At 34.3% G+C, this 25,056-nt stretch overlaps 1 protein-coding gene across 1 annotated transcript; it reads right to left on the minus strand.

Annotated features, from left to right (window-relative positions):
* Window positions 1-9,788: 9,788 nt before the first annotated feature.
* LOC149226524 (putative aquaporin PIP2-8) lies at window positions 9,789-16,596 on the minus strand. The gene is made up of 5 exons (XM_089380221.1): window positions 16,326-16,596; window positions 14,869-15,164; window positions 14,612-14,752; window positions 14,358-14,485; window positions 9,789-10,095 (listed from the first exon to the last, which is right to left on the minus strand). Exons 1-5 carry the CDS (start codon window positions 16,594-16,596, stop codon window positions 9,789-9,791), a joined length of 1,143 nt encoding a protein of 380 aa, XP_089236347.1.
* Window positions 16,597-25,056: the final 8,460 nt, after the last annotated feature.

Here is a 25,056-nt window from a genome sequence, read left to right on the forward strand (position 1 = left end):
AGAAAATAGAAGAAAGATAACTAGTGTCTTGGTCTTGGAGTACCTAATAAGACAAGGGTCTTGGTCTTGGTATTCATCAATTGGAATTTCTATAAGAAGAATGTTTTGCATGGGTGGGTCAAACTACAAAAATATGCTAAGAAGGGCATGAGGTGGGCTCCCAATGTTTAAGATCCAAACTCATACTAATCTTCTTGAATCCATCCAAAACTTGTTTGAAGTTTGATTTACCCCTAAATGTTGTAAATTATTTGTGATCCAATTTGACTAAATGAGGGCACGCGTGGATTGATCAGATTTCAAAAATAATCTAGGAAGGGCCTTAAATTGGCTCCCAATGTTCAATATCTAAACTCATACCAATCTACTTGAATCATCTAAACCTATTTTGTCCCTAATTGTTGTGAATGATTTGTGTACAAATTATCCAAATTTGTGCCATGAGTGTCTGCATCACCACATTCATCAAGATAAGTTGGCACGGCTCAATCTAATTATGAGTAGCCTATTGAGGACTTTGACATGAGTTATCATTAAATTTCTCTTTGATTAGGAAATAACCTATAGTATTTATGATTAGAGATGCCTTACACAATCCCTTGCTACATTTTTTGTCACTTCTCCCATTAACTGTTTTAATCATTCAATGACATTAATATATTTTTTATTTTTTTCCTTCTCTACCTGCCATTACATTTAGTTTTTTGGTTGAAAGTCGATGGAGCTTATTTATATACAAGTATCTGATGGGTGAATACATTATTGTGAGTTGCAACTTTGAAACAAGCAATTTTAAAATCCTTAAGTTGATTATAGGTTAGAAGTTATTTAACGTTTTTTTTCCATTGACCATACTGAAATTTGTTTTATAATTATCATAGGTGAGTGCAAGGACCAAAATACTCTTGATAAATTGCGTGTTGAAAGAGAAGCTAAAATTGATGAACTTAAAGAGTAGACAAACCATTATCTAACTCAACAACGTATTCACTAGTCCAACTATTACAAAGGATTCAAACTTAATCTCTACAAACAAGTACATCTATGCAAACTGCAATTGTCATATTGGATAGCGAGACCTATCCATCAAAGGGATAAAGTTTCGAAAAGAGTGTAGATTTAGAATCTCATCAATATTCTTTATCAAAGGTAGGTGATGCTGCCACATCTGAAGTAAAAATCTTGCAAGTGACCACCTCAACAATGTCATTAAGTGCTCCCTCTAGATACTCACTAACATCTGTAAAAGATAATTGTTGTAAATATGGACAAACCTTCATAATTCGCAGCCTCTGATATTCATCCTTCAACTCAGTGAGAATATATTCAACACCTAAATGCCAATGGAAAACCTATATTAACTCATCAATAAAGTATAGTCACCCAAAGACTTGCCAACATGTAGGGTAACATGATCACCACTCATCAACTTCAAGGTTCATGGGATGTAGTTGTTGTATGGAAAATAATACTAAGTTTCCATTCAGTGACACCCTCTACAGTTTCTTCCTTAAATTATGCTATACAAAGGGAAACTAAGACACATAATGCTCTCACTCGCTTAACTTGAATTTTTAGTCAAATCAATTATCAGAATGATTTAGTTGTATTTAGGAGCAGGTGATAGAAATCATTTCAATAAAAAAAATGAATTCCAAATTAATGTAGTTTTAGCCTCAGACTAGTGAGAAAATCTTAGCCTTGAATGTTGTAGTCATGTATAAGAGTTTGGGTGAATCAGAAAGGTCTACAAACTTAAACTCTCAATAGATTCGTTCAGGGAGAAATCTTGATAATTTGTTCTCTGCCTTAGGATTAGCACCAATAATTACAAGCCACACTAGTTAGTCAAACATGAAAGACGTTCAATCTATAATAACTGTGTGAGCCCCAAAAATCATGACATTGCTAACGATGGAGGGCCACATTCCATATAAACATTAATACTATTTATCTAAAGCAAACATTGGAGCTTTAGTTGCAATTCTTCCTAGTAAACGTAAGAAGCAAGTGTCAAAACTCATTCTCTCGCATGTATATATTACTCAATCTTGGGCGAATCTTCCCACTACAAGATTTTGAGCTACTCCCTAGCAAATCCACTTCTTTTTTTGTTGTTAGTATTTTGTGAATTTATAGAAATGGTTTTCATTTTTTTATTCCTTGTAGTTATAAATGGTTTATGTTTTTTTATGAAGAATAAACCAATGTTCATGCAAAAGGAAAAAGTTTTAATTATTGTTGACCATTTATTTTCAATGATGTTGTGCTAGCATGAGCATCTACAACAATCCGCTTCATAGAAAAGGTATAGTTATATTTAAGGTCTTCCTATGACTATTTTACTATTGGTTAAATAATAAAAATGCATCCTTTCAAATTTGAAGACATCATATGCATATCTTTATTCTTCCTGAACCCAAATTAATCGTATGTTGGCTACAAGAGAGAGATGATATTGATAACCAAGAAGAAGGGGAAGGATCAATATCTCGAGTAAAGAGAAGATTAAAGCTGAAAACTTAGCTGAGGTAGCAACTAATTACCCCAATACTTGATGTGATTGTTCATGATAAAACATGTGTGGAATATGAGAATGCAACATATACACTTTCTAAAATAGACTTGCGAGATGCATGCAAGTTAGCTTCCACCTCTAATAAATATATGGGTAAGAAATATAAAAATGAAAACTTGTATGTATCTAGTTGGATTCACTTAGAATAATTAATCAACTTGATTTCAATTAGGATTTCGGTAGTTCTACTTGTAGTTTTATATCTAGTTTATTATTTTGTAATATTGACCACCTCTTTTAAGTTGCTTTTTCTATCCGAAATATGAAAGTTTTTCTTTTAACATGAAGTCTCTTAGGAAATATTGTACACAATTTTTTACTTACTTGCTTGAATTGTCTATCACATGGTCAAACTATATTTTTTTTCAGTACTAGAAGCATTTGATTGAAATCAATGAACTTCACTGCTCCATTTGGCAAGGTGATCCTGGTCATGGGAGGAGGCCATCAAGATCTTAGAGATTGAAATGGATATTGGGGGGTAGGCCCCCAAGATCTGAAAATTTGAAATTACCAAAAGAAAAAGAGAAGAATGCCCAATAAACAAAACCACAAAGATTTTTTTTTTATTAAAATAGATAATAACTGTAAGGACTACATTATGGGGGACAATCTGTCCCTTTACAAAATGTGACTTGTTACTTATAATATCTTTCAGTTACAATACCACAGGTCAATTCCATGGGTGAATGAATACCATGGGTGGATGTCATAATAGCACAGGTCAATTCCATGGGTTGATGAATACCATGGGTGGATGTCACAATACCATGGGAAAATACCATGGGTGAATGAATACCATTGGTGGATGTCACTTACAATATCGTGGCTGGATAAATACCATTGGTCGATGCCACTTACAATACCATGGGTGGATAATAACATGGGTGGATGAATATCATGGGTTGATGCCATTTTCCATTCAGATCATTCCTCCCTCCTTAAGAAGAAATGGTCCCCATTATGTGAACCTCTGAAGCCTTTGTTGAATATGAAGAGCCAATGAAGAGAAGGGTTTTATGTCATTAACCCATAATGATGATGAAAGAAGATCCAAGGATAGAGATACCCTGTAATTCTTGTGAACAACTGTGATACTGATAGTGTGCGGCCTAACAAATTGACTTCGATGAAGTGTGGGTTTGTGGATGACCCATAACCATGATGAACATAGATCGGAGGATAGAGATACCATTTAATGCTTATGACCAACTATGATACTAATAGTGTGTAGCCTAGCAAATGGACTTCAATGAACTATGGGTTTGTCGATGACCCATAACCATCATCTATAAGTTTATGGGACTATGGCCCACTGAAAAATCTCTACAATCATGGATCACATACCACTGGAAACCTAAAGGAAGGATAGATCTTCACCTTGGGTCTAAGGGTTTCTTTACGGTGGTGTTCACAAATGTTGAAGACAAGGACAAAATATTTGAAGGAGGGCCCTACTTCTATGCTGTTGCAGGACTCTATATGAGACCTTGGGTTATGAACTTTGTCCTAGAAAAGGAGACTTTTACTTCAGTTCCTGTTTGGGTAAGACTCTACTCTCTACCTCTTGACTATTGGAAAAATGAATCGTTAGCAGCCATAGGAAATAAATTAGGATGCTATGTTAAAGCCTTTTAAGCCACTAGAAGGGGAAAATATATTTCCTTTGCTAGAATTTGTGTGGAAATGGACCTATTAGGAGCTCTACCAAAGGAGATAATCTTGGAAGTTTTTGATGAAGAATGGGTACAAACAGTAGATTATGAGCACATTCCATTTATATGTCACAAATGCCATGAACATGGACATCTTTTTAGAGACTGTCCGCTCAACAAGGAAATAAACAAAAGCAGAAGCAATAGAGTGAAAGAATTAGATAGCTTTCAGAAAGTTGTTAACCGAAGTAAAGGAAGTAAGACAGGTCTAAAGAATCCGCAGTGAGAAGAACAATAGTTTAGGCAAAATAGTTTCCAGGTGTTTCAGGAAGAGGAAGAGAATAATAAAGAAGAACAAGCAATGGAAGGGAGTTCTGCAGAAAAGGAGAAAGGAAAAAACCTAAAACAAACACAAAATGATGAGTATCAGAAAGAAGCCACCATGAGTGATGTGGAACAAGAAATGGATCAGGAAATAACCGAGAATGACATGGACCTAGAGGACCATGAACTACTAGAAATTATTGACAAAGAAAACCTAGACCTAGAAGGCTTCTTGAGGTAGGGCACCATGGGGGGAGTGGATTCGCTACCTCAAGAGGAACTCAACAAAATACAACATTTGTTTCTATCAAGATCACAAACAGGGGAGCCAGAGCGATGTTACAACATAGATAAACATGACAGTAGAGGAGTGAAAACGATGAAAACTACACTGGGACTAGTCAATAGAAACCCAGGCAAGAAAAGAGGCAAGAAAAAGCAAAATGAACTCTTGATGGAGTGTGGAAAGCTGATGATTAATTCAGGTAAGATGAAAGACTTAGCCAGCTACTCCTTTACCAATATTTCATAATGAAGTTGACATCTTGGAATATTAGAGGTCTAGGAAGTAAGAAAAAGAAGAGGATGCTTAGTAACAGAATGAAACAAGAAATGTCGGATATAATGTTCATCCAAGAAACGAAATGTTCCATTCAAAAAGTAAGACAAATCCACAACAAATGGCTCAGCAGCTATGAGTTCCTAGAAGTTAAAGTAGAGAATATAGCAGGGGGTATACTCACTCTATGGAATCCCCACAAAATAGCCATTCTGGATGCTGAGGCTTCTAGAAATTACTTATCAGTTGTCATTCAACCGGTAGGAGAAAGGGACACCTTTCTGGTCACAAATGTTTATGGTCCTCAGAAAGTAGATGACAAACTTAAGTTTCTGGACACCCTGGTAGATCTCAGGAATAGACACACAGACAAACCCTGGATCATGGGAGGGGATTTCAACATGATTAAATCCCTTTCAGAGAAAAAGGGAGGTACAAGAGCTCTAAGCAAAGACTCCATGGCTTTCCAAACCTTTTCTGATAACATAAATCTGGTTGATACTAATTGGAATACTGGCCTATTCACTTGGAATAATAGGAGGGGAGGAGAGGCCCTTGTTGCCTCAAAGCTAGACAGATTCTTTATCTCTGAGAATCTTATGCTGAATGGTAAAGAGGTCATGGCATGAGTTCTTCCCTTTGGAGGCTCAGACCATTGGCCAATTCAACTGGAAATCAAAGGTATAGGCACTCCTAGAAACAAACCCTTCAGATTTGAGAATATTTGGCTGTCTCACCCAGACTTCATAAGCAACATTGAGAGATGATGGGTAGAGGAATTTCGGATTTAGGGGACCAATATGTATCTTCTTCGCAAAAGACTAAAGGACATCAAATCCTGGCTTAAAGAATGGAACAAGAAGGATTTTGGTAACATTTTTGACGAGAAGAAAGCAGTTGAAAACAAAATGTTGGTTCTCAACCAAGCTCTAATCAAGGAAGGCTTTGATAAAGACTTTAGCAAGCAAGCAGATAAACTTCATCAATAATGGGATAATCTATGTAAACAAGAGGAAATATTTTGGAGACAAAAGTCTAGAGTTCAATGTCTAAAAGAAGGAGAACGTAACACTAAATTTTTCCACAGAACCACCATGGCCAATAGAACTCACAACAGCATCTCTTCGATCAAGAATGAAGAAGGAGAACCGCAGATCTCCCATAAAGCGATAGAAGATGTGTTAGTTCACCACTTCCAAGGTATAACATAGGAGAACAATTCGGATAGAGAGCAAGCTATCAGGGAAATAACCACTAATGTACTGAAACTGGTATCCAGAGAGGACAACTTCAACCTGAACAGACCAGTAACGGAAGGGGAACTAAGTGATGTCCTCAAAGACATGCAGAATGGCAAAGCTCCAGGCCCGGATGGGTTCAATGTGGACTTTTTCAAAGCTTGCTGGAATATTGTTAAGCAGGACATTTTAAAGGTTGTGGAGGATTCCAGATCTAACAAAACCATTCTGAAGGCCCTCAACACTTCCTTCATCGCCCTAATCCCCAAACAGGAAATTGCTCAAACTCTGGATAAATACAGACCCATAGCCCTATGCAACGTTATCTATAAGATCATATCCAAGGTTGTGGCTAACAGACTCAAACCTTTGCTTCTGGTCCTGGTTTCTGGAGAGAAATCAGGTTATGTGGAAGGCAGACAAATTCTGGATAATATCATACAAGCGCATGAGGTGGTGCACTCTTTAACTAGCAAGAAGCAGGCGGGTATGATCATGCAATTAGATATTGCCAAAGCTTATGACAAGGTAAATTGGGTCTACCTTAAGAAAATGTTGATTGCTTTTGGATTTGATCACAGTTGGGTCAGATGGGTTATGGCACTGGTGACCTCCACCAGTTTTTCTATTTTGGTCAATGGCTCTCCTTCAGAAATTTTTAGTCCCTCAAGAGGCCTCAGACAGGGCGACCCGCTCTCCCCCTTTATTTTTATCATTATGATGGAATGAGTGGGGAGAGAAATAAAGCAGGTGAAACCAACAGGAAGGATCAAAGGTCTACAACTTATTGACAATGGTCAGCCCCTGACTCACCAACAGTTTGTAGATGACACCATGCTGTAGGGGATCCCCACAGTCCAAGAAGTTTCAAACTACAAAAATATTTTGAGGCTTTTTGCCTCGGCTTCAGGTATGGAAGTTAATCTATCCAAATCTAAAATCTTCTTCTTCAATACCAATATTGATATTCAGAAAAATATCTCCAGAATTCTTGGCTTTCAAAGGGATTTCCTTCCTTCAAAATATTTAGGAGTCCCTCTAACTGCAAAACCTTTGCTCAAAAGTATATGGGAACCTTTGATCAACAAGTTGCAGGACAAAGTAAATAAATGGACCATCAGATCTTTAAACCTTGCTGGCAGGTTAGTTCTTACAAAAGCAGTGCTTCAAGCAATCCCTATTTTCATGTTATCAGCCCTCCCTGCTCCAAAAGGGGTCCTTCAACAATTGAGAAATATTCAAAGAAACTTCCTTTGGGGCAAGGAGGAGTCTAAGAGAAAATGGGCCTTGGTGTCTTGGGATAAAATTTGCAAGCCCAAGAACCATGGAGGTCTTGGATTGGATGATCAGGAGATTCTCAGTAAGACTTTAGGGGCCAAACTTTGGTGGCGGTGGGTCCAACATCCAGAGACTCCATGGGAAAATATTTGGAAAGAAAAATATGCCAGCTCTTGGCAGAATGGTAATCTTATAAGAATGATAGGAAATATAAAGGGTTCTTATATTTGGAACAAAGCCTGGGAGAACAGAAGACTAGTACAAGAGAATAGCTTCTGGGAAATTAGAGATGGAAATCTTGCTCTTTTTTGGGAAGATAAGTGGTAGCAAGAACCAATTCTGGCTATAGAAGAATTTTCTGAGCTTAAACAAGAGTTAGATTCCCAAGGGTTAATAAAGATTAAGTATTTTTTGACACATTCTCATCCTACGGATAAGTGGAGAACATGGAGAAACGTAGAATGTAGAAACAACAATCTCCTGAAAACCAAAGTAGAGGAGCTCAGGAAAATACAAGATCAAAGGGAGATCTTAGTGGCAGAGGGACAAGACCAACTGAGATGGGGGAATAATAGTGAGGGTACCTTTATTATTAAGGAAGCTAAAAGAATTCTTCTTGAACTGGATCCTCGGAGTCCAGACAAAATATGCCAAAATCTATGGAGGGATCAAGGGTGGATTAAAATCAAACTCTTCATGTGGGTTGTGTACCACAAAAAAATCCCTACTTGGAATAACATGAGGAAAAGAGGGTTTCTAGGCCTTCTAGGTGCCCACTCTGTAAGTCTCAAGAAGAACCTACGGAAGATTTACTCAACAACTGCATCGTCACATCGTGGTTGTGGTATTTTTTTGCTACTATTTTTCAGCAATCTGATAGAGACAGAGGGTGCATCATTAACACCCTCAACATATGGACGAAAATTTCTTGGAGAATGAAATTATTAACTCAGCTTGGGCTCTCACACCTAGCTTCATCATATGGAACGTGTGTAAAGAGAGAAACAAAAGATTTTTTAAGGAGGAAAAAAATAACCCCCAGCACCTACTAGAGATAATCCTGAAACAACTCAAGGAGACAGTGAGAACTACTATTCATTTCCTCCCTAAAAACCCCCCCTTAGACGTAGATTTAAATGTTCTCAGGCAGCTGGGGTTGAATGGGCTTTCCCTCCTTGGCCTTGACAGGAAGCCCATTTTGTCGGATGTGGAGAAGGATTTTTGGCATCCTCCTCTAGAGGGCTATTTAAAGTACAACATTGATGGGGCTTCAAAAGGGAACCCGGGAACTGCAGGGTATGGAGGGGTCCTCAGAAATGTAGTGGGCAATATCGTTTCCATTTTTCATTGCCACTTAGGTACAGCTACCAATAACATGGCTGAACTAATGGCCATGGAACAATGCCTAGATTCACTGAAGCAAAGCAACTATCTAAACGTCATGATAGAGGTAGATTCGGAGCTAGTTATCAAAACAGTGCAAAAAATTCATAATGGAACTGCCTTAGAAAAATTCTCTAAGCATTATAAGCTTAATCAGGTCTTTCAAAGAATTCAAGGCCACCTTCAGGGCCTGTGACCTATTAGTTTCCACCATGTTTTCAGAAAGGAAAATAAGCTGGAAGATCTTTTGGCCAACCAAGGAGTTAGTTGCACAAAGAATAATATGTTCATGAAGTGGTAGGACTTAAGTCCAAGTAGAATCAGTGTTATTTGCAACGCACAGGCGGAAGAGGATAGGGATGATTTTAGACTCAAAACAAGGGATAATAGCTCGATCTGATAGTCCCCTGGTTGTCGTGTCTTTGTGGGCAATTGGAGCCAATAAGAAGGGCACCCTGTCGGGCAGCCTAGATGCAAGAGCAAGAGGGTTGTTGATCTCTAATTTTTCCCCACGTCGTTGCTCATGGAAACACTCTCTCCAGTTAATTATCCCAACCAGGATGAAGAGGTTATGTGTTTGCAAGTGGATCCAATCCTTTTGGCAGCTGGTGGTCTTAGTTTGCGGGGTCCAGTGTGCAAAACCACCTCCCAGGCGGTTCCCGACTGTTCACACCACCTTCAGGGTGGTAATGGTTTTAGAGTTTTCGCAGCGATCACATACATCCTGCGACACGTGGCAGAGAATGGGTTTGAAAACCACCCTTGATCGCACATTATCTTTCCTCCATCTTGGCCCGTGCGAAATCATTCTCAGTCGTTGGATCCGGAGGCGGCAAATCAACGGTTGTAGTATGGAGGTTAAACTTTAGGCTCTTTTGTTTATCGGCTTCCTCCGCTGTCGTCAATCTCTTCGGTTTGATGGGGCGATTCTTAAGTTGGGGTTTGCTGGAGGGAGGTCGCCGGAAATTTTGCAGGTATCCCAACGAAACGAGTCCCTCCGATCTTCGTTCAGTGTCAAGCCCCTCTTCTTTTCTGGGTTCTAGGTTCAGGCGAGGGAGATCCACATGCGCAGGAAGAGCCCTATTTTTTCCGGGTGCCAGATTTTTAAGAATTTGGGGTCTCAGCTTAGAAACCGCCCCCCAAGCAGTTTCAAGCTGATTGCATGGCTTTCATGCCACTCAACCTCCAACACGTGGAAGGGAGAGGGTTCTGAAAACCGCTCTTCCCCGCTCACTAACGTCAGTCCTTCTTGTCCGGAGTGATATCAATATCATCCGTTGGATTTAGTTAATGGAGATCAACGGTTGAGTTTGATCTTGCAACTTGGGGGGCCAGACCTTTATTCTTCGGTCTTTTTGACTGAGCGTTTTCTTCCTTGGCCATCGATCTCAGTGCTTTTTTTGGAAATCTTAGATGATTCGTGCTTTTCCGAAAGCGGTGAGCGGGAAAGTTCACGGGCTTTCCGAAAGCCAGGTTACTTTTTTGTTCGTTTTCCTTGGGTTCGGGTTTTCTTTGTAAGGCTATAAGGTTCTGCGTGGTAAAATTGTACACTATTTTTCTGTTTAATGAAATAGAAGGACCCACACTTGCTTTAGCAAAAAAAACTGATCTAAAACGGTGACTAAAATTTTCATATATACCACTATTAGTAGGTAATTTATAGTACCTTATAACACGACCAAATTTTTGGTCATATTTCTTTAGTCATTAATTGGTTTTCTTGGGTGATCATTTAGTAATGTATTTTTTTGTATATTTGTTCATTAATTGTGACAATTAATGCCTAAATAAATGACTAAACAAATGACTAACTTGACTACTAGACAATAAAGTTTAGACAAACAATTAATGACTTAGCTATAAGTGATTAAAATTTGGTTATGTTATAAGATACTGTAAATTAGCTACTATTGGTCATTGACTGAAAAATAGTCATTTATATGCAAATTTTAACATATAGTCATTACTAGTGTTAACATATATATTTGTGTGGAAGAGCTTGGTCATTTCTTACTCTTCATGCTACTAAAGGTTGTTCAGATTGACCTCCTTCTACGTTGACATGTGAAAAATATTCTCATCCACATCTCATTTTCTTAAAACCTAGTTGTTTGAATTGGTGGCTATAAGATTCTTCTTTTTATTGTCTTTATTTTTGTTCTTTAGGTTAATATATGGATGCAAATTCGATTTCTCCTCCTTTGTATGACTGTGAATTTACAGAGGTTGTAGTGGTTGCTAAATTTTTTGCATTGGTATGATGTGTTTTCTATCATTTTATCTTTCCCCCTTTCCACTTCTTCTTCCCCTCCTTATAAGCATCTTGTTTCTCATTCTACTTCAATCCACTTTATTTCTATTTCTTTAGGACTACATTCTCTAGGTATTATGCCTATACACAAGCCTCTCCTACCCATCTAGGCTTGAACAAGGTCACTTGCTTCCACATATGGCCATGTCGATCCTCAATATACTCAAGGATCACATCAGGTCCTTTGGAGATATACTTAACATTTTTTCCATCTTTCTAAATTTGATGGTGTATTGTACACTCATCCCCTGCTTCTACATGAAGTAGTGCCATCAAATCCATTGGTCCTATATATACTCAATAGGGTAGAATTATAAATTTATGAGCGTTTTAAATTCCTCCCTCTAACCTCAAGGAATCCATGTGGCTTGTCCATCAGGTCGATGAATGACCGTCTAATTTTAGCACCACAAATAAAACATTCTATTCTTCCTCTATATGATGGACATTAAAATAAAATTATAATCATTGAACCTAGTGATTTAGCCTTAGAGCATCAATATCACCCTTTATACGATTTAATATTGACCTTCACCTCCATTTTGAACATGGACTATCAATGGTTCTTAGCACTTGTACTAGGTTGACCTCTTTTGGGTTGATTATTCGACACATTCTCTATTTATTCCAAATCTCCTCATCTCTTCTCTAATCAATCCTCTATGTTAAAATACCCATATTCTCTGAATAGTCCAATATTATTGGTGAGGAATGAAATGAGGATATTTACACTATGGCTTATATTTACAACTTGTGCTGCCAGCCAAAAAGAACCTGTTCTCTATAAAACCAAAAGGGTTCTTCATATATTCATCAACCATGACTAGCATTTTTTTACTTCTAGCTTAGCCAATATAGGTCCCTTGCAAATCCCCATAATAGATCGAAAGAAACTTGCTATGATACCAATATGATCCATAAACAATCGTGGGTATTCTACCCAATGATTCGTCAAAATAGATATGGAAAGTATATACTTAAAACTAAGAAAAAGTACACTATTATGGTTTAATCCTCTTTAGATTTATGGATCTATAGATAATTGTTTATTTCATATGCATACAAATTAAATTTTAAACAAAAATATAGAGAAAAATGAAATAAAAACTTAAGAAACAAAATTTGACACAAAACGTATCCTCGAAATCCATTTGAGGAGAAAATCCAACTTGAAGGTGAGGTCGTTTTACTCTCTTTCCTTTAATAGAAAATAGTTCTGAGTACAAAGAACTAAGGTTTGTGGCTTCTGGGATACTATAGTGTGTAAATCATCTTTGTGTGTGCTCATCATGTCCCTCTTGCTCTACTCATCTATGGAACAAAATTAACTTGAATATAATTGGGCACCTTTTCCTCCTAGTGGCCTGATTATAACACAACCTGATAGCGTACTAGTGGTTACGTTTCAATACCTCAACACTTAGCCAGAGTTACAATATGAACTCCTTTAGAATATTCTTGATCATGGTCACATTGCTAGCATCTTTTCCATGGTAATGGGGGTTGATATGGCATCCTCCTAAATTATCATGGCCAAAATAGGAAGGTCAACTTTCAAGTGGCACAACTTTTGCATACATAGTTTGATTGAGCTTATTCTTGTGCAATTGGAAAGGTCTCTATATGTAGAATAGGAAAAAATATTGTACAGCAAAGCGAATAAATTTTACTCCAAAAAATATCATTTAATGCATCAAAATTCTCTAGGAAGGTTTCAGATCTCAATTTGCCAAACTAGGTTTCATGAGTAAAACAAGTCATATGAGTTGATTTCTCTATTTTTTCCACTTTCAAAGCATCAAGATGGATGAAAAGCAATATAATGATCTAATCTGTATCAAATGATATGTTTAAGATTTTTAATCTAAGTAGTTTGAGTAACCGAAGGGTTTTGGAGGATGTTGAATCCATCTATGCATTTGAAAACATGTTTTGAACATTGAAAATCCATGATCTTTTGAAAAGTCTCATCATCGAATTCCATGCAAAATGAAAAAAGAAAAAAACATGTTTGATTACTTTTAATTAAAAGCATTATAAAACATCAATAATCTCACTTTCACTATGTTTAGTTTATTAATTGTTCATATTATAACTTAGTATGAAGAAGATGTGCTAAAATATTTGGCTATAGAATATATTCATATCATAAGATATAATATAATTTGATACCAAATTTAAAGAGACAAAAATGAATGTGAAAAATTCAATTACTACCTAACAAATTAATTCTTGATATAAAATTAATATATGACATTTAAAAAATATTAATAATTAATAAGAAAATTTAATTTAAGTGAGAAGTACAATATTTAATATTAATGTATATTTAGAAATATTTTAATAACGATAAAATATTTTCATATCAACAATGTATAAAACAAGTGAGAACTTTGATATTTATATATTCAAAATTATATATATAGTAATTAAAATTTAAAATGTAAAACTTTTTCACATTTTAATAAAATAATTTAAATATATTGAAATACAAACTATTTAATAATTAAATGTTTTCACCAAAATTATACAAATTTCCGTCAAGCTGGCAGACAAATCTATTTTCCAAAAATAACTTCCCATTCTCCACCTCTCCCATAAAATTAGAATCTAAAAACTACTGAAAAGTAAACCCTAAAAAACAATTAATTTCACTTCCCACTTTAAAAATTTAATTAAATAAAATATATATAGAATTGTAAGGCGAGTTCATTGCGTTAACAATGGTAGAGCATTAGCCGACTCTGGAGGAATCAGCCTCCTCGTATCGCTTGTGAAGTTTTAGGGATTGTTTTGAAATTTCAAATTTGTTACACGCTCTAGAAATTTCGTTTAATTTAAGACGAACTAAATTCTGAACCACTTCGTCCAACGGTTAACAATGAATATCAACATTACAACAAAATATATAATACCATAGCAATAGAGAATACTAAACCTCAAAATGTGCGGCCTATTGAAATGGCAATCCTCAAAATTTTCAGGACTGCCATTAAAAGCACCGAGAAGCACAAGTGAGTTTTCATTCTACCGTGAAGTAGCAGTGACGGACAGGCTCCGGGATGACCCTAACGCCTTGAAGGCGCCTGCCCTTAGAACGTACTGGTGGTATGCAGCAGCGGCCGCAGCTCCAACGAGGGGACCGACCCAATATATCCACTGCCATACACGCATTAACCCAAGCAATTAAATACACTACTCACACAACAAAAAATACACAACTCACATAAAAAATCCTAATCAGATCGGGAAAATACAATGAGGGAATCATATTTTTTTCCTTACAAGGTCGTTCCATGATATTTCCCGGTTGTAAATCACAGCGGGCCCAAAGCTCCTGGCAGGGTTGATGGCTGAGCCTGTGATGGGAATGGTTGCCAAATGGACCACGAATACAGCAAACCCAATTGGAAGCGGAGCCAAAACCTGCACGTACCACTTTTAACATTGAAAATTTCCTCGATGACTTAATATAGCTAATACAAGAACTAGGAACTATATAAATGCAGTATGTGTTGCATTGGTGGATTAATGTTTTGTACAGGGATGTGGGAATCGCGGGCGTTGCGCTTGGGGTCTGTTGCAGAGAAAACGGTGTAAACCAAGACGAAAGTGCCAAGTAACTCTGCGCCGATGGCTGTTCCCTTTGTGTATCCCGCCGAGAGTGAACTGGCTCCACCTCCACCGCTATAATAAGATGAATTTTGCATATCCTTTACAACAACGGCCCCGCAGACTGCACCAGCACACTGTGCCACCATGTACAGCACCGCTCGATTGAGGCTCACCCTTCTGGCAACAAGGAACCCAAATGTGACTGCGGGGTTTATATGCCCGCCTGCACCATGCAAAGTTGAATTCTCAATCACAGGTCTTTTCTTTACATCGCTATGTTCACAATTTAAAGAATCATGAACTAGAAAGATTTCATTAGCACGACATTGGCTTTTTTAGTTACTTGTAAAAAAGAGATGGAGATTTATGAGGTGTAATATGTTGCCTTAAGTGGAGTTTAGTCTTCACCCAAATGTTTTGGCTTAAAGGGTGAGGATGGAAGCCAATGTTAGGAGATGGTTGTTCCATACCATTTTTATTCAAGATGGAAGCCAAGGTCAGGAGATGGTTGTTCCATATAATTTTTGTTTAAGCTAACTACCTGATAGCTAATTACTTCAATATGTAGAGTGGTCAAAAAGATAGCTAATTACTTCAGTAGGTAGAGTTGTCTAAATTTATAGGGTCGGTTAATTGAGGAGTTGTATAGTGAGTATGAATGAGTTTGACTTAAGTTTTATTTTGGTTAAAGTGTGTAGGAGGTTAAGAGTTGTTAGTCTAAAAAATTTAAATAATTTTTTTTGTGTGATCAACAGAAGAGTCACAACTCCTGTTATTTTTGTGTGTGAAATTTGGGCTTTACTTTCTATGCATTTCTAGTAAATTGGTATTAGAGTTAGAGGATGTAAGAGGGCAGATAGCATGCAGTAGTAGCTTGCAGAACTGTAATGTGTGGTGGTTGTGTTTAACAGTTTGTGAGTGATAAACACAGCTGAGAAGAAGAGAAGACCGAGAATAAAAAAAATTTAGCAGCCAAGGAGCAATGGGCCTTACCAAAAGATGTTTTTGAATTTCAGAGTGGAAACTAGGGTGTTGTAAGCCTAACTTATGCTTAGACCAATAGACATGTTTGAGTTATCATGAGTCAAGTCTTAGTTTAGAGGTCCAAAGGGTAGTGTTAAAGATAGATAATTACTCCTACATGCAAAGTTGTCTAAACTTCGAGAATCAGTTAACTGTGTAGTCCAAAAAAAATTTAAATAACTCTCACAAGATTCATTGTAATCATCCAGTTTTATGTAATCCCAACTCTTATTATTTTTGGTGTGAAATTTCTACATTACCTTATTTACCTTTCCAACCAACATAACCTCAGCGCAATTAAAAATAAATAAAAATAAAAAAAAATAAAAAATAACACCTGAAATTAAATAAAAAATAACACCTGAAATTCCAGCTGTGCAATACACCAGAACGAAGATCATTCCTCCTGCGGCCCAGGCAATACCGAGGATACCCACGCCGCCACAGGGAGTCTTCTCGTTTGCTTGCCCTATGATTGTGTTAATTACTACATACAGGAACAAAAACGTCGCAACGAACTCGGCTATGATGGCCCTGTAGAAAGACCAGAGGCGGAATTCATTTACGTCTAAAAGCGGAGCAGGAAGGGGATCATTATACTCCACCTTGTCTGATCCTCCTGCCCTAGCCATGCTGCAAAATAATCTCCACTACTATATTCCCTGTTTACAGAACTTAATGAGGGAATGAGAAAACCAAAATATTGGAAGATATTTGTAGGTCAAACGATCCTAAATATCAGCGATGAAACGAATATCCTTGCGAGATGGATTCCCACCTACCCCACGACGTTAATGAAATTTTGTTATGTATTTTATTGGCTTTATAATCCCACATTGACGCTTCAACCTTTTAATTGGTTAATTTTTTATTTTATAGTGCTTCAAAACTCGGCGTCGTTGGATCCGCTCTTAGCTAGATGTCAACGAAAATATGCATTGTATTTTATTGGCTTTTTAATTTGATATTGACGGTTAAATAATTTATTTGATTTAGTTTTTATTTTATACTGGCTTTCTAATCTAATATTGACGCTTAAGTAATTTATTTGATTTAGTTTTCATTTTATATTCTGCTGTTATAATTTGGAGTTGTCTTGAAAATACGTTTTGTATTTTATTTGCTTTTTTAATCCGATATTGACCATTAAATTTAATTTAGTTTTTATTTATGTTTTGCTGTTATAATTTGGAGTTGTTTTGATTCAGATTTTTTGAGTTTCTGGTGTAGGCTGAAAAATTTGTGGTGAAATCTTGATTTGTGTTATTTAAACTAGATTTAAACTAACTTTTTGATTGTGTATATGGATTCAACACCTTGAAAAATACTAGGGCACTTTTATTGTGCAGGGTTTACCCCATCAAACTTTTGATTTTAATGAATTCCTGTCTGATTTTAGAGCAATTAAACCTGAAAAACTTCCAAAAAACCCTCACTATAAACAACTCCCTATATTTAAGCTATTTAACCTTTCTTCTAACACTCTGCCAAATATTTATCACATTTTAAAAACAAACCTTAATTCATAAAAAAAACCATTTCAATTTATCAGATTTTATAATTTGGCGTGGTGTCCAAATTATGTATTTTAATGGATATTTTAAAATTTGATGGAAAAAAGTGAAGTATATTAACTTTTGAATTTTCATGAGTAAGAATGAAGTTAATATTTTAAAAATTTAAAAATATTTTACAAATATAATTTTAAAATTGTGTATTCCAATTGATATTTTGAAATTAGGTAGATAAGAATGGAATGTATTAAATTTTAAATTTTATGAATATTTTAAATATTCAAAAATGTATAATGCAGAATCTCAAATTTTATAAAGTAAAAAGCATGCATCACACTTCTTAATTTAAAATACAATAGCTAGTTCGAAACGTTGGTTTCAAAATTGCTCACAGGTTTTTCCATTTAATTAAATAATCTACCAGCCTGTATGGAATCTCTCTTCAACATAAAATACAATAATCTAGTGCAGTCTAGGAGGTAATACGTCTCTATGACACTTGTTTTTTTAAAGTTTGATTTTAAAACTTGAAAAATCCTTTCATCTGCATGCAGCTATGTCGTTCGGTTTCTTCGCTCTTGTTTATGTATTTTCAAAATATTGTAAATTTCCAAAATACACCAAAATCTACATCAACATTCTCAAATATCAAATTTTATAGCATAGAAATTATGAATCGCTAAATGCAATAGCAGAGTGTAGTCCAGCAGGTACCAAATCTCTACCACAATAAAGATGCAGCCATTGTGTTTGGCTTTTAAAGTTACATTTGAAAACTTATTAAATCCTTTCACATGCATGATTTCACCGCATTTTGTGATTAAATCCTTTCACATGCATGATTTCATCGCGTTTTATTAAATCAAATTAGAAACCTTACGTATCAAACATGATGGGCACTAACACTTATTATGTAAGAAAACATCACGTTCTAACACGTTTGCACAATCAATTATTCCCTAATATCTTGATTTATTATAGTGCAAACATGCGCAGCACGTCTGGATTCCAAATATAATAGAGTTCATGTTAGCCGGAAGTAGTATCCCCAATATCAAATCTCTATAAGACTAAACGTGCGTCCATCATGTTGTATTTGATTCTTAAGGTCTGTTTTAAAACTAAACGTGAAAAACATATTGTTCAGTTATAATGGAATAGTTCATATATATATATATTAAGAAATAAGAAATTAAATTTAAGGGTTTAATTAATAGGAAAAAATATTTTTTTCAAATATTTCGTAATTTTTAAATGATTTAGAGATTTTTTTTAAGGTATTGAATCTATTTATATAATAAAAAATATATTTTAAATAATAAGAAATCATAATCTTATTAGAATTTTGATTGTAAATTTTGACAAAAAATTATTTTATGTATTACTTAAATTAAGTCATTTATTAGTTTTACTAAGTAATATTTGTTTTCCAGAAGGAAATAAGAACATAGTAAAAATGAATTTTGTACTATTTAGTTAATATCTAGATGTGAAGCCAAGGAATTCGACATTCTTTTAGAAGGTATGTTAAGAAGGTAGTAACATGAGTTTTTTAGTATGTAGTTGAACTCTAGACATGAAGACATAACTTTAGTGGAATTGTTGCTATGTGTTTTAGTTAGATTTCCATTAAAGGATTTTATGGATCTCTAAAGGGGATGCAACAAATTTTTAAATTTGCTAAAATATATTGTAGTTGTTTAAGAAATGTAGTGTAATTTGAGTTTACAATTACTAATAATAATTTGAGAAAATATAAAGATGTAAGAATTCAATGTATGTTGGACAAATTCTTGAGTATAGTTGATCACGTGTAACCATAGTTGAGTATAGTAAACTATGTTTTTCCATGGTTGGAAATTTTCTGACATAGTTGACTATATTTTACTAGGGTTGACAAGGTTTAAACATGACTTACATGTTATTTACCATGGTTTCTTCTAGTTGACATGGTTGGAAACGGTTAACATATATGACTATGATTAAATATGGGTAACTATGGTTCACCATGCTCATTATAGCTTAACATGAGTTACTAATTATGTCATATTAAAATATTCATCTAGGCTAATTTAATTGAATTGCTAAGTTTCTCAATGTACATGTGGCATTGCAATGCTAGTAAAGGGTTGTTTCACATTGATTTTGATTGAATTTTGTACAACATGCTTAACAATGGTTGATCAGGGTTGATTGTAATTCAAAATACTTTACCATGGTTGACCATGGCTAAACATTAATTAAAATTAACCATGTTTTATTATAATGATTGACAATATTTAAACATAGTTGATTATGGTTAGCCATGTTTGACTATGATTGGATAGAGTTCACCATGATTAACTATAACTATCTATGATTTACCATTGTTGACAATGGTTTTCCGTGTTTAATAATGGCTACTATGATTAACAATGACTAAATATGTTAAACCTTGTTAAATGTGGTTGTCTACCTTTTTAACTATCTTCAATCATGTATGACTATGTTTGACAATTTTCAACCATGATTAACCATGTTTAATGAGGGTTAACGATGGTTTCAATATGCTTGTTTATGCTTGATCATTGTTAGCCATGGTTGGTCGACTATGTTTGATTGCGATTAACTATGATTGGCCATCTATGAGAATGATTGACCATGTTCAACTTTGGTTGAATCACTACATTCCTTGATGCATATATTGCCTCACATTTGGTTTGACCATGCTTGATTATGGTTAATCATGGTTGACCATGCTCTACTATAATTAACCATGTTTGGTTATGGAAATTATAGTTGACTATATATGACCATGTTCCTTATGCTTAAATGTGGTTGAATTTGGTTATGTATGGTTATAAATGGTTGACTCTTGTTCACAATGGTTGAATAATGTTAATTACAGTGAAAGATGTAATCGATTTAAAAAAATTATTTCAAAATAAATCTACTCATAGAAGAAACCATTCTCAGATGCATATATGTTTTGACCATGGGCAACTAGGGTTAATAAATTTTTAAACCCTTAATTTGTTGTTTGTATATTTTTATCCCTTTAGAACTATTTCTTTCATTAACATAGGGTTTTATATTGTGGAAAAATGGAACAAGGAAAATCAAGGAAAGCATGTAAATAACCGAGTGAGTAAATGAATAAATATAAATTTTATGGTGGTTTTATATATGGTGTGGATTTTCTAGGTGAAGGCCCCATTCATGAGACATGCCCCATGCCCGAATTACGAAGGATGATTTCAAATAAATGTATAATCATTAAGGGAATTTGATGTAAAAAATGGGTTTCAAAATATAAAATATATGAACAAAATTAACTTTAATAAAATTAATAGCATTCAAGATGATGATGCCTCATTAGAGGAAAATGGTTTCAATAAAAAATAAGAAAACTATCTTTTTAATTATATTATTTACTTATCCTTTATAGGTTTATTCAAATGTCATTTGTAAACACTGGTTGGATGTGGAATTAAATTTCACACTTAACGTGTAACCACTATGCTTACTTTTGACTAGAACCACATCTAAGAAAATTGAAAATACACAAATAAAATGTTTTTAACATGTTTTTATTGTATTTATAATTTTATTTGATGTGGGTCTTCTTAGAGCTATATAGAGTGGGTACTCATTGCATTTGAAATTTAAGTGTGCATCGAACAACTATCTACACTAACATTTTAGTAAACCAATAAACAAATAAATTAAAAATACAATTAAAAAAAGGCAGTTTCTCTTTTTTTCTTTAAAAAATCATCTCTTATTTTATTATTGTACTTAGGAGTATTTTATACATCAAAATTCTCATAATGGCATATTTGGACCACCTAACTAGACTCAACTTTTGAAGGAAATATTTTGAACATAATGAAAACAGAAAGGAAAACATATTTATTTAAGCACAACACAATGCATATTGCAAGTAGAACACATTTTTCATTACATATAGAATTGCATAAAACACTCCTTTTTCATGACATATCACATCTAGTTAAAGTTTATTTATGTGTCACACATTGAACATAATTTCATCATTAATATTAATCAAGAAAATAAAAAAAAATTATAGATAAAAATTTGTTTTACTATTTTAAAGTAGGATAAAATGGTAAGGGTTTAAATATGTAAAATTTATTGTAATATTATGTATTACATAGATGAAAAAATTGTGGCCATGTGTTATATCACACTTTAGAGTATTATATAGGATGATGGTTTATGATAGTTTTACCATGGTTGGTTAATTTATATTATCGATAAGCATGGCTGGCCATGGTTGACCATAGAGGAATGTTAAACATGGTTTGACCTTGGTGTTTTATTTACATAATTTGCATCTCCTTATAATGTGTAAAGGGACTTCAAAATGGTAATTTCATTACCACTATAATGGCCATTGGATAAATCTAATATAGAAATGGATTTATGTGTATTAATAGACATGTATCTATTTTATAAGTGGAGAAAGAAAATAATTCATTTCATTGTGGCATAGAGGAAACTTGGAATAAGTATTTTGAAAATTAATAATTTTTAAATGTGGTTAGGTAATGACACACCCTTATATAGGGCTTTGTTTATGCGGGTATTTAAAAAATATGAAATCCTCCTTAGGAATAATGATGGATGGCATGCCCTTAGAAGTCAAGCTTCATTATATATCTTAAATTGATAAGATAGATATTAGATGTGAAGCCACCAAGTGACTGAAGATGATACTAATAGTGTTTTGAGTGGTATGATAACAGTCCTAGAACACACAATCATCCATGTCTGAGCACAAATTTGATGTTGCAGTGTAATTCCCTTTACCGTTATAAGGTCCTTGTCTACAACAAGCATTCCTGGAATTCAAGAATCCTATGGGAAAAATATTTATATTGATTAAGCACTGCAAATTGAATTTAAAACCAAGTATTTATAAATAGAAAACATATTTATTTTAATGTCTGTATACATAAAACTAGTTCCAAGAAGATTATATAATTTTCCTAGTTACTATGGTCATTGTTTCTATATCATATCTCATTTAGTTACTATTTTTATGATTAATACTTGATTATGATTTCTATTTCTCTCTCTCTATTTATTTTATTAGGTTTGACTATGTGCATGATGTTTTGCACCAACCTAGGTCTTGGTCCGCTATGAATATCCTTGTTTCATCAAAGAATAAAATCATGATTATTCCATTTTTAGCCTCGTAAATAATTTTTTAGATTCCTATTTATGATCCATTATTCTTAAGAGAATATTTTTTTACAAAATTTTAATTTTTTGGCTTGAAACCATGGCTAGGAAACTCGACCATTCTACCCACAATGGATGAAATGAAGCAAATATCTTTCTCTTCTTCCTAATGATCAAATTCCCTGTTAAGGATATATAATGATTGAAACAATTAGTTTGTTATAAAGTGCATGATGTCTACCCTTGAAGCATATATTAGCCCATGATATCTATCCTTCTTACCACAAAATAATTTTAAAATTAAATATATATCATCATATTGGGTCAAATATATCTCTTGTAACCTCCCACTTAGTTGTTTAAGAGGCCATCGATTGTTAATGAGGCATAAGAGAATTTATCAAGTTATAATTACACAATATTTGCCACAAAAGCACATCTTAGGGTAGAAGACCAATTGATGTTCCCCCCATCAAATGAAAAAATTGCAATATCACTCTCTTAAGCCATAGGCGCCCTACATATCTGTATCACATGCTCGAATCATGGTTTTCGTTACACCAAAAACAACATGTTTTAATAAATAGACACATCGACAGAGTTAATGGATCCTGGAGAGCCAATTAAAACCCATGAGGAATGCTAGGTTATATAATTCCTAAGACTCACACCCCTATTGTAATCCATGGGTGTTTCAAACTCAATACCTTTGGCTCTGATACCACTTTTTGCAATCAAGATTGTTGTTACACCAAAACCTAGAGGTATTAATAAATAGACACATTGTGAAAGTTAACACATCCTTGAGAGGTCATTAAGCACGTCATGAAACACAAGGATCACTATATTATTCAATTCCAAATATCATCATAGTTATATTAGGCTCCATGGTAAGTGTTAGACCTTTTTCTTGGATTTTAATCCTTAAGAACATTTTTTTTCATAATTTCATGGAGCTTTGCCCAAACCATGAAATTTCGAGGAAGGCCCATCAAATCCCCCCAATGTATCAAACAAATCTCATATCCTACACATACACAATTAATTTTTTTTAATAAGTCCCATGTAATGGCTTAAATTCTTGCACATGTTTCATGAGAACTAAGAGAATTGGTGTGATCATTATGAATGTAATATTTAGATCCTAGGTGCCATATTCCGTTATGATACACATCCCTGGTATTTACGTTAATATATGAGATCATGTGTATCTTCATGTGTTATGATTTTGTTTTCTCTTAGAAGGAATTTGGATGTCATAGGACATCATTCATGGCGTATCAGCCTTAAAAGCACTAGTTTAATCGTATACATTTGTTTTCCTTGGATGCATACCATGTTTTGGGAAATGAATCTCATTTTTGTTGATGCCAAGGGATGAATCCATGCCATTATTCCTTTCTAACACTAAATTATTATATTAAAGTGAAGATATAAGGCAAAGGGATATTTGGATGGCCCACAATCTAGATGAGCATTGGTTTACTCATAATTACATGATTTCGTTCTAGAGATACACATTGAAACTATGAGAACCATACTTATATAACCAAATGGAGGAAATTGGGGTCATATATTTATCTTAGTGATTGAGGCTATGGTATAGGGTCATTTAAACAATTATCCTAATTCTAAATACTTGTGCATATTTAATTTCTTGGTCATTTTATGAGGCTTTACTATGTATTTTTCACCAAGCTTTTCCTTAGATTATTCGATACAAAAGAATACGACTAAGGTACTCTATGATGAAAATATACTCCCCACATTAGACTAACTAAAGAATTATTTCAGAGATAAAAAAGAAAATAGAAGTTGGAATTTAGATTTTTAAAATTTCAGAACTAAAAAAAATTCTTACATACTTAATTAGCAAGATGACCCATTTTTGGTTCTAAAGCTAATTATAAATTCATAGAAACATACCAAAATATTTTGACATTAGTACTTTTCCATTACATAAAGCACACACCTCAAAAATATCTATATTCTTCTCTACTATAAATTCACCCTACCTTCCAAACTCACTTAGTTTATATGAAAAGGAGCATAGATTCATGTCCCAATAAGAATTGGGAGGTTGAAAATATATGCTTTATTCTATAATTTTTGTTATCGTTATTAATATAATTAGTGCAGGAATTATATTAATGTGAGATGTGAAAATGGGTTGTGCCAAAGAAAAGAGGTTGAAAATATATGCTACCTTTTATTCTATAATTTTTGTTATCGTTATTAATATAATTAGTGCAGGAATTATATTAATGTGAGATGTGAAAATGGGTCGTGCCAAAGAAAAAATTTATAGAGCAGGTTTAAGTTCGAGACCCACCATTGAATGAATTTCATCTTCACAAATGAATTTCATGTTCACAATTTTTTTGTGTG

This window comes from Pinus tabuliformis, chromosome J (assembly GCF_031772625.1).
Source record: "Pinus tabuliformis cultivar Carrire ecotype Pingquan chromosome J, CPIR1, whole genome shotgun sequence".
NCBI classification, from domain to species: Eukaryota; Viridiplantae; Streptophyta; class Pinopsida; order Pinales; family Pinaceae; genus Pinus; species Pinus tabuliformis.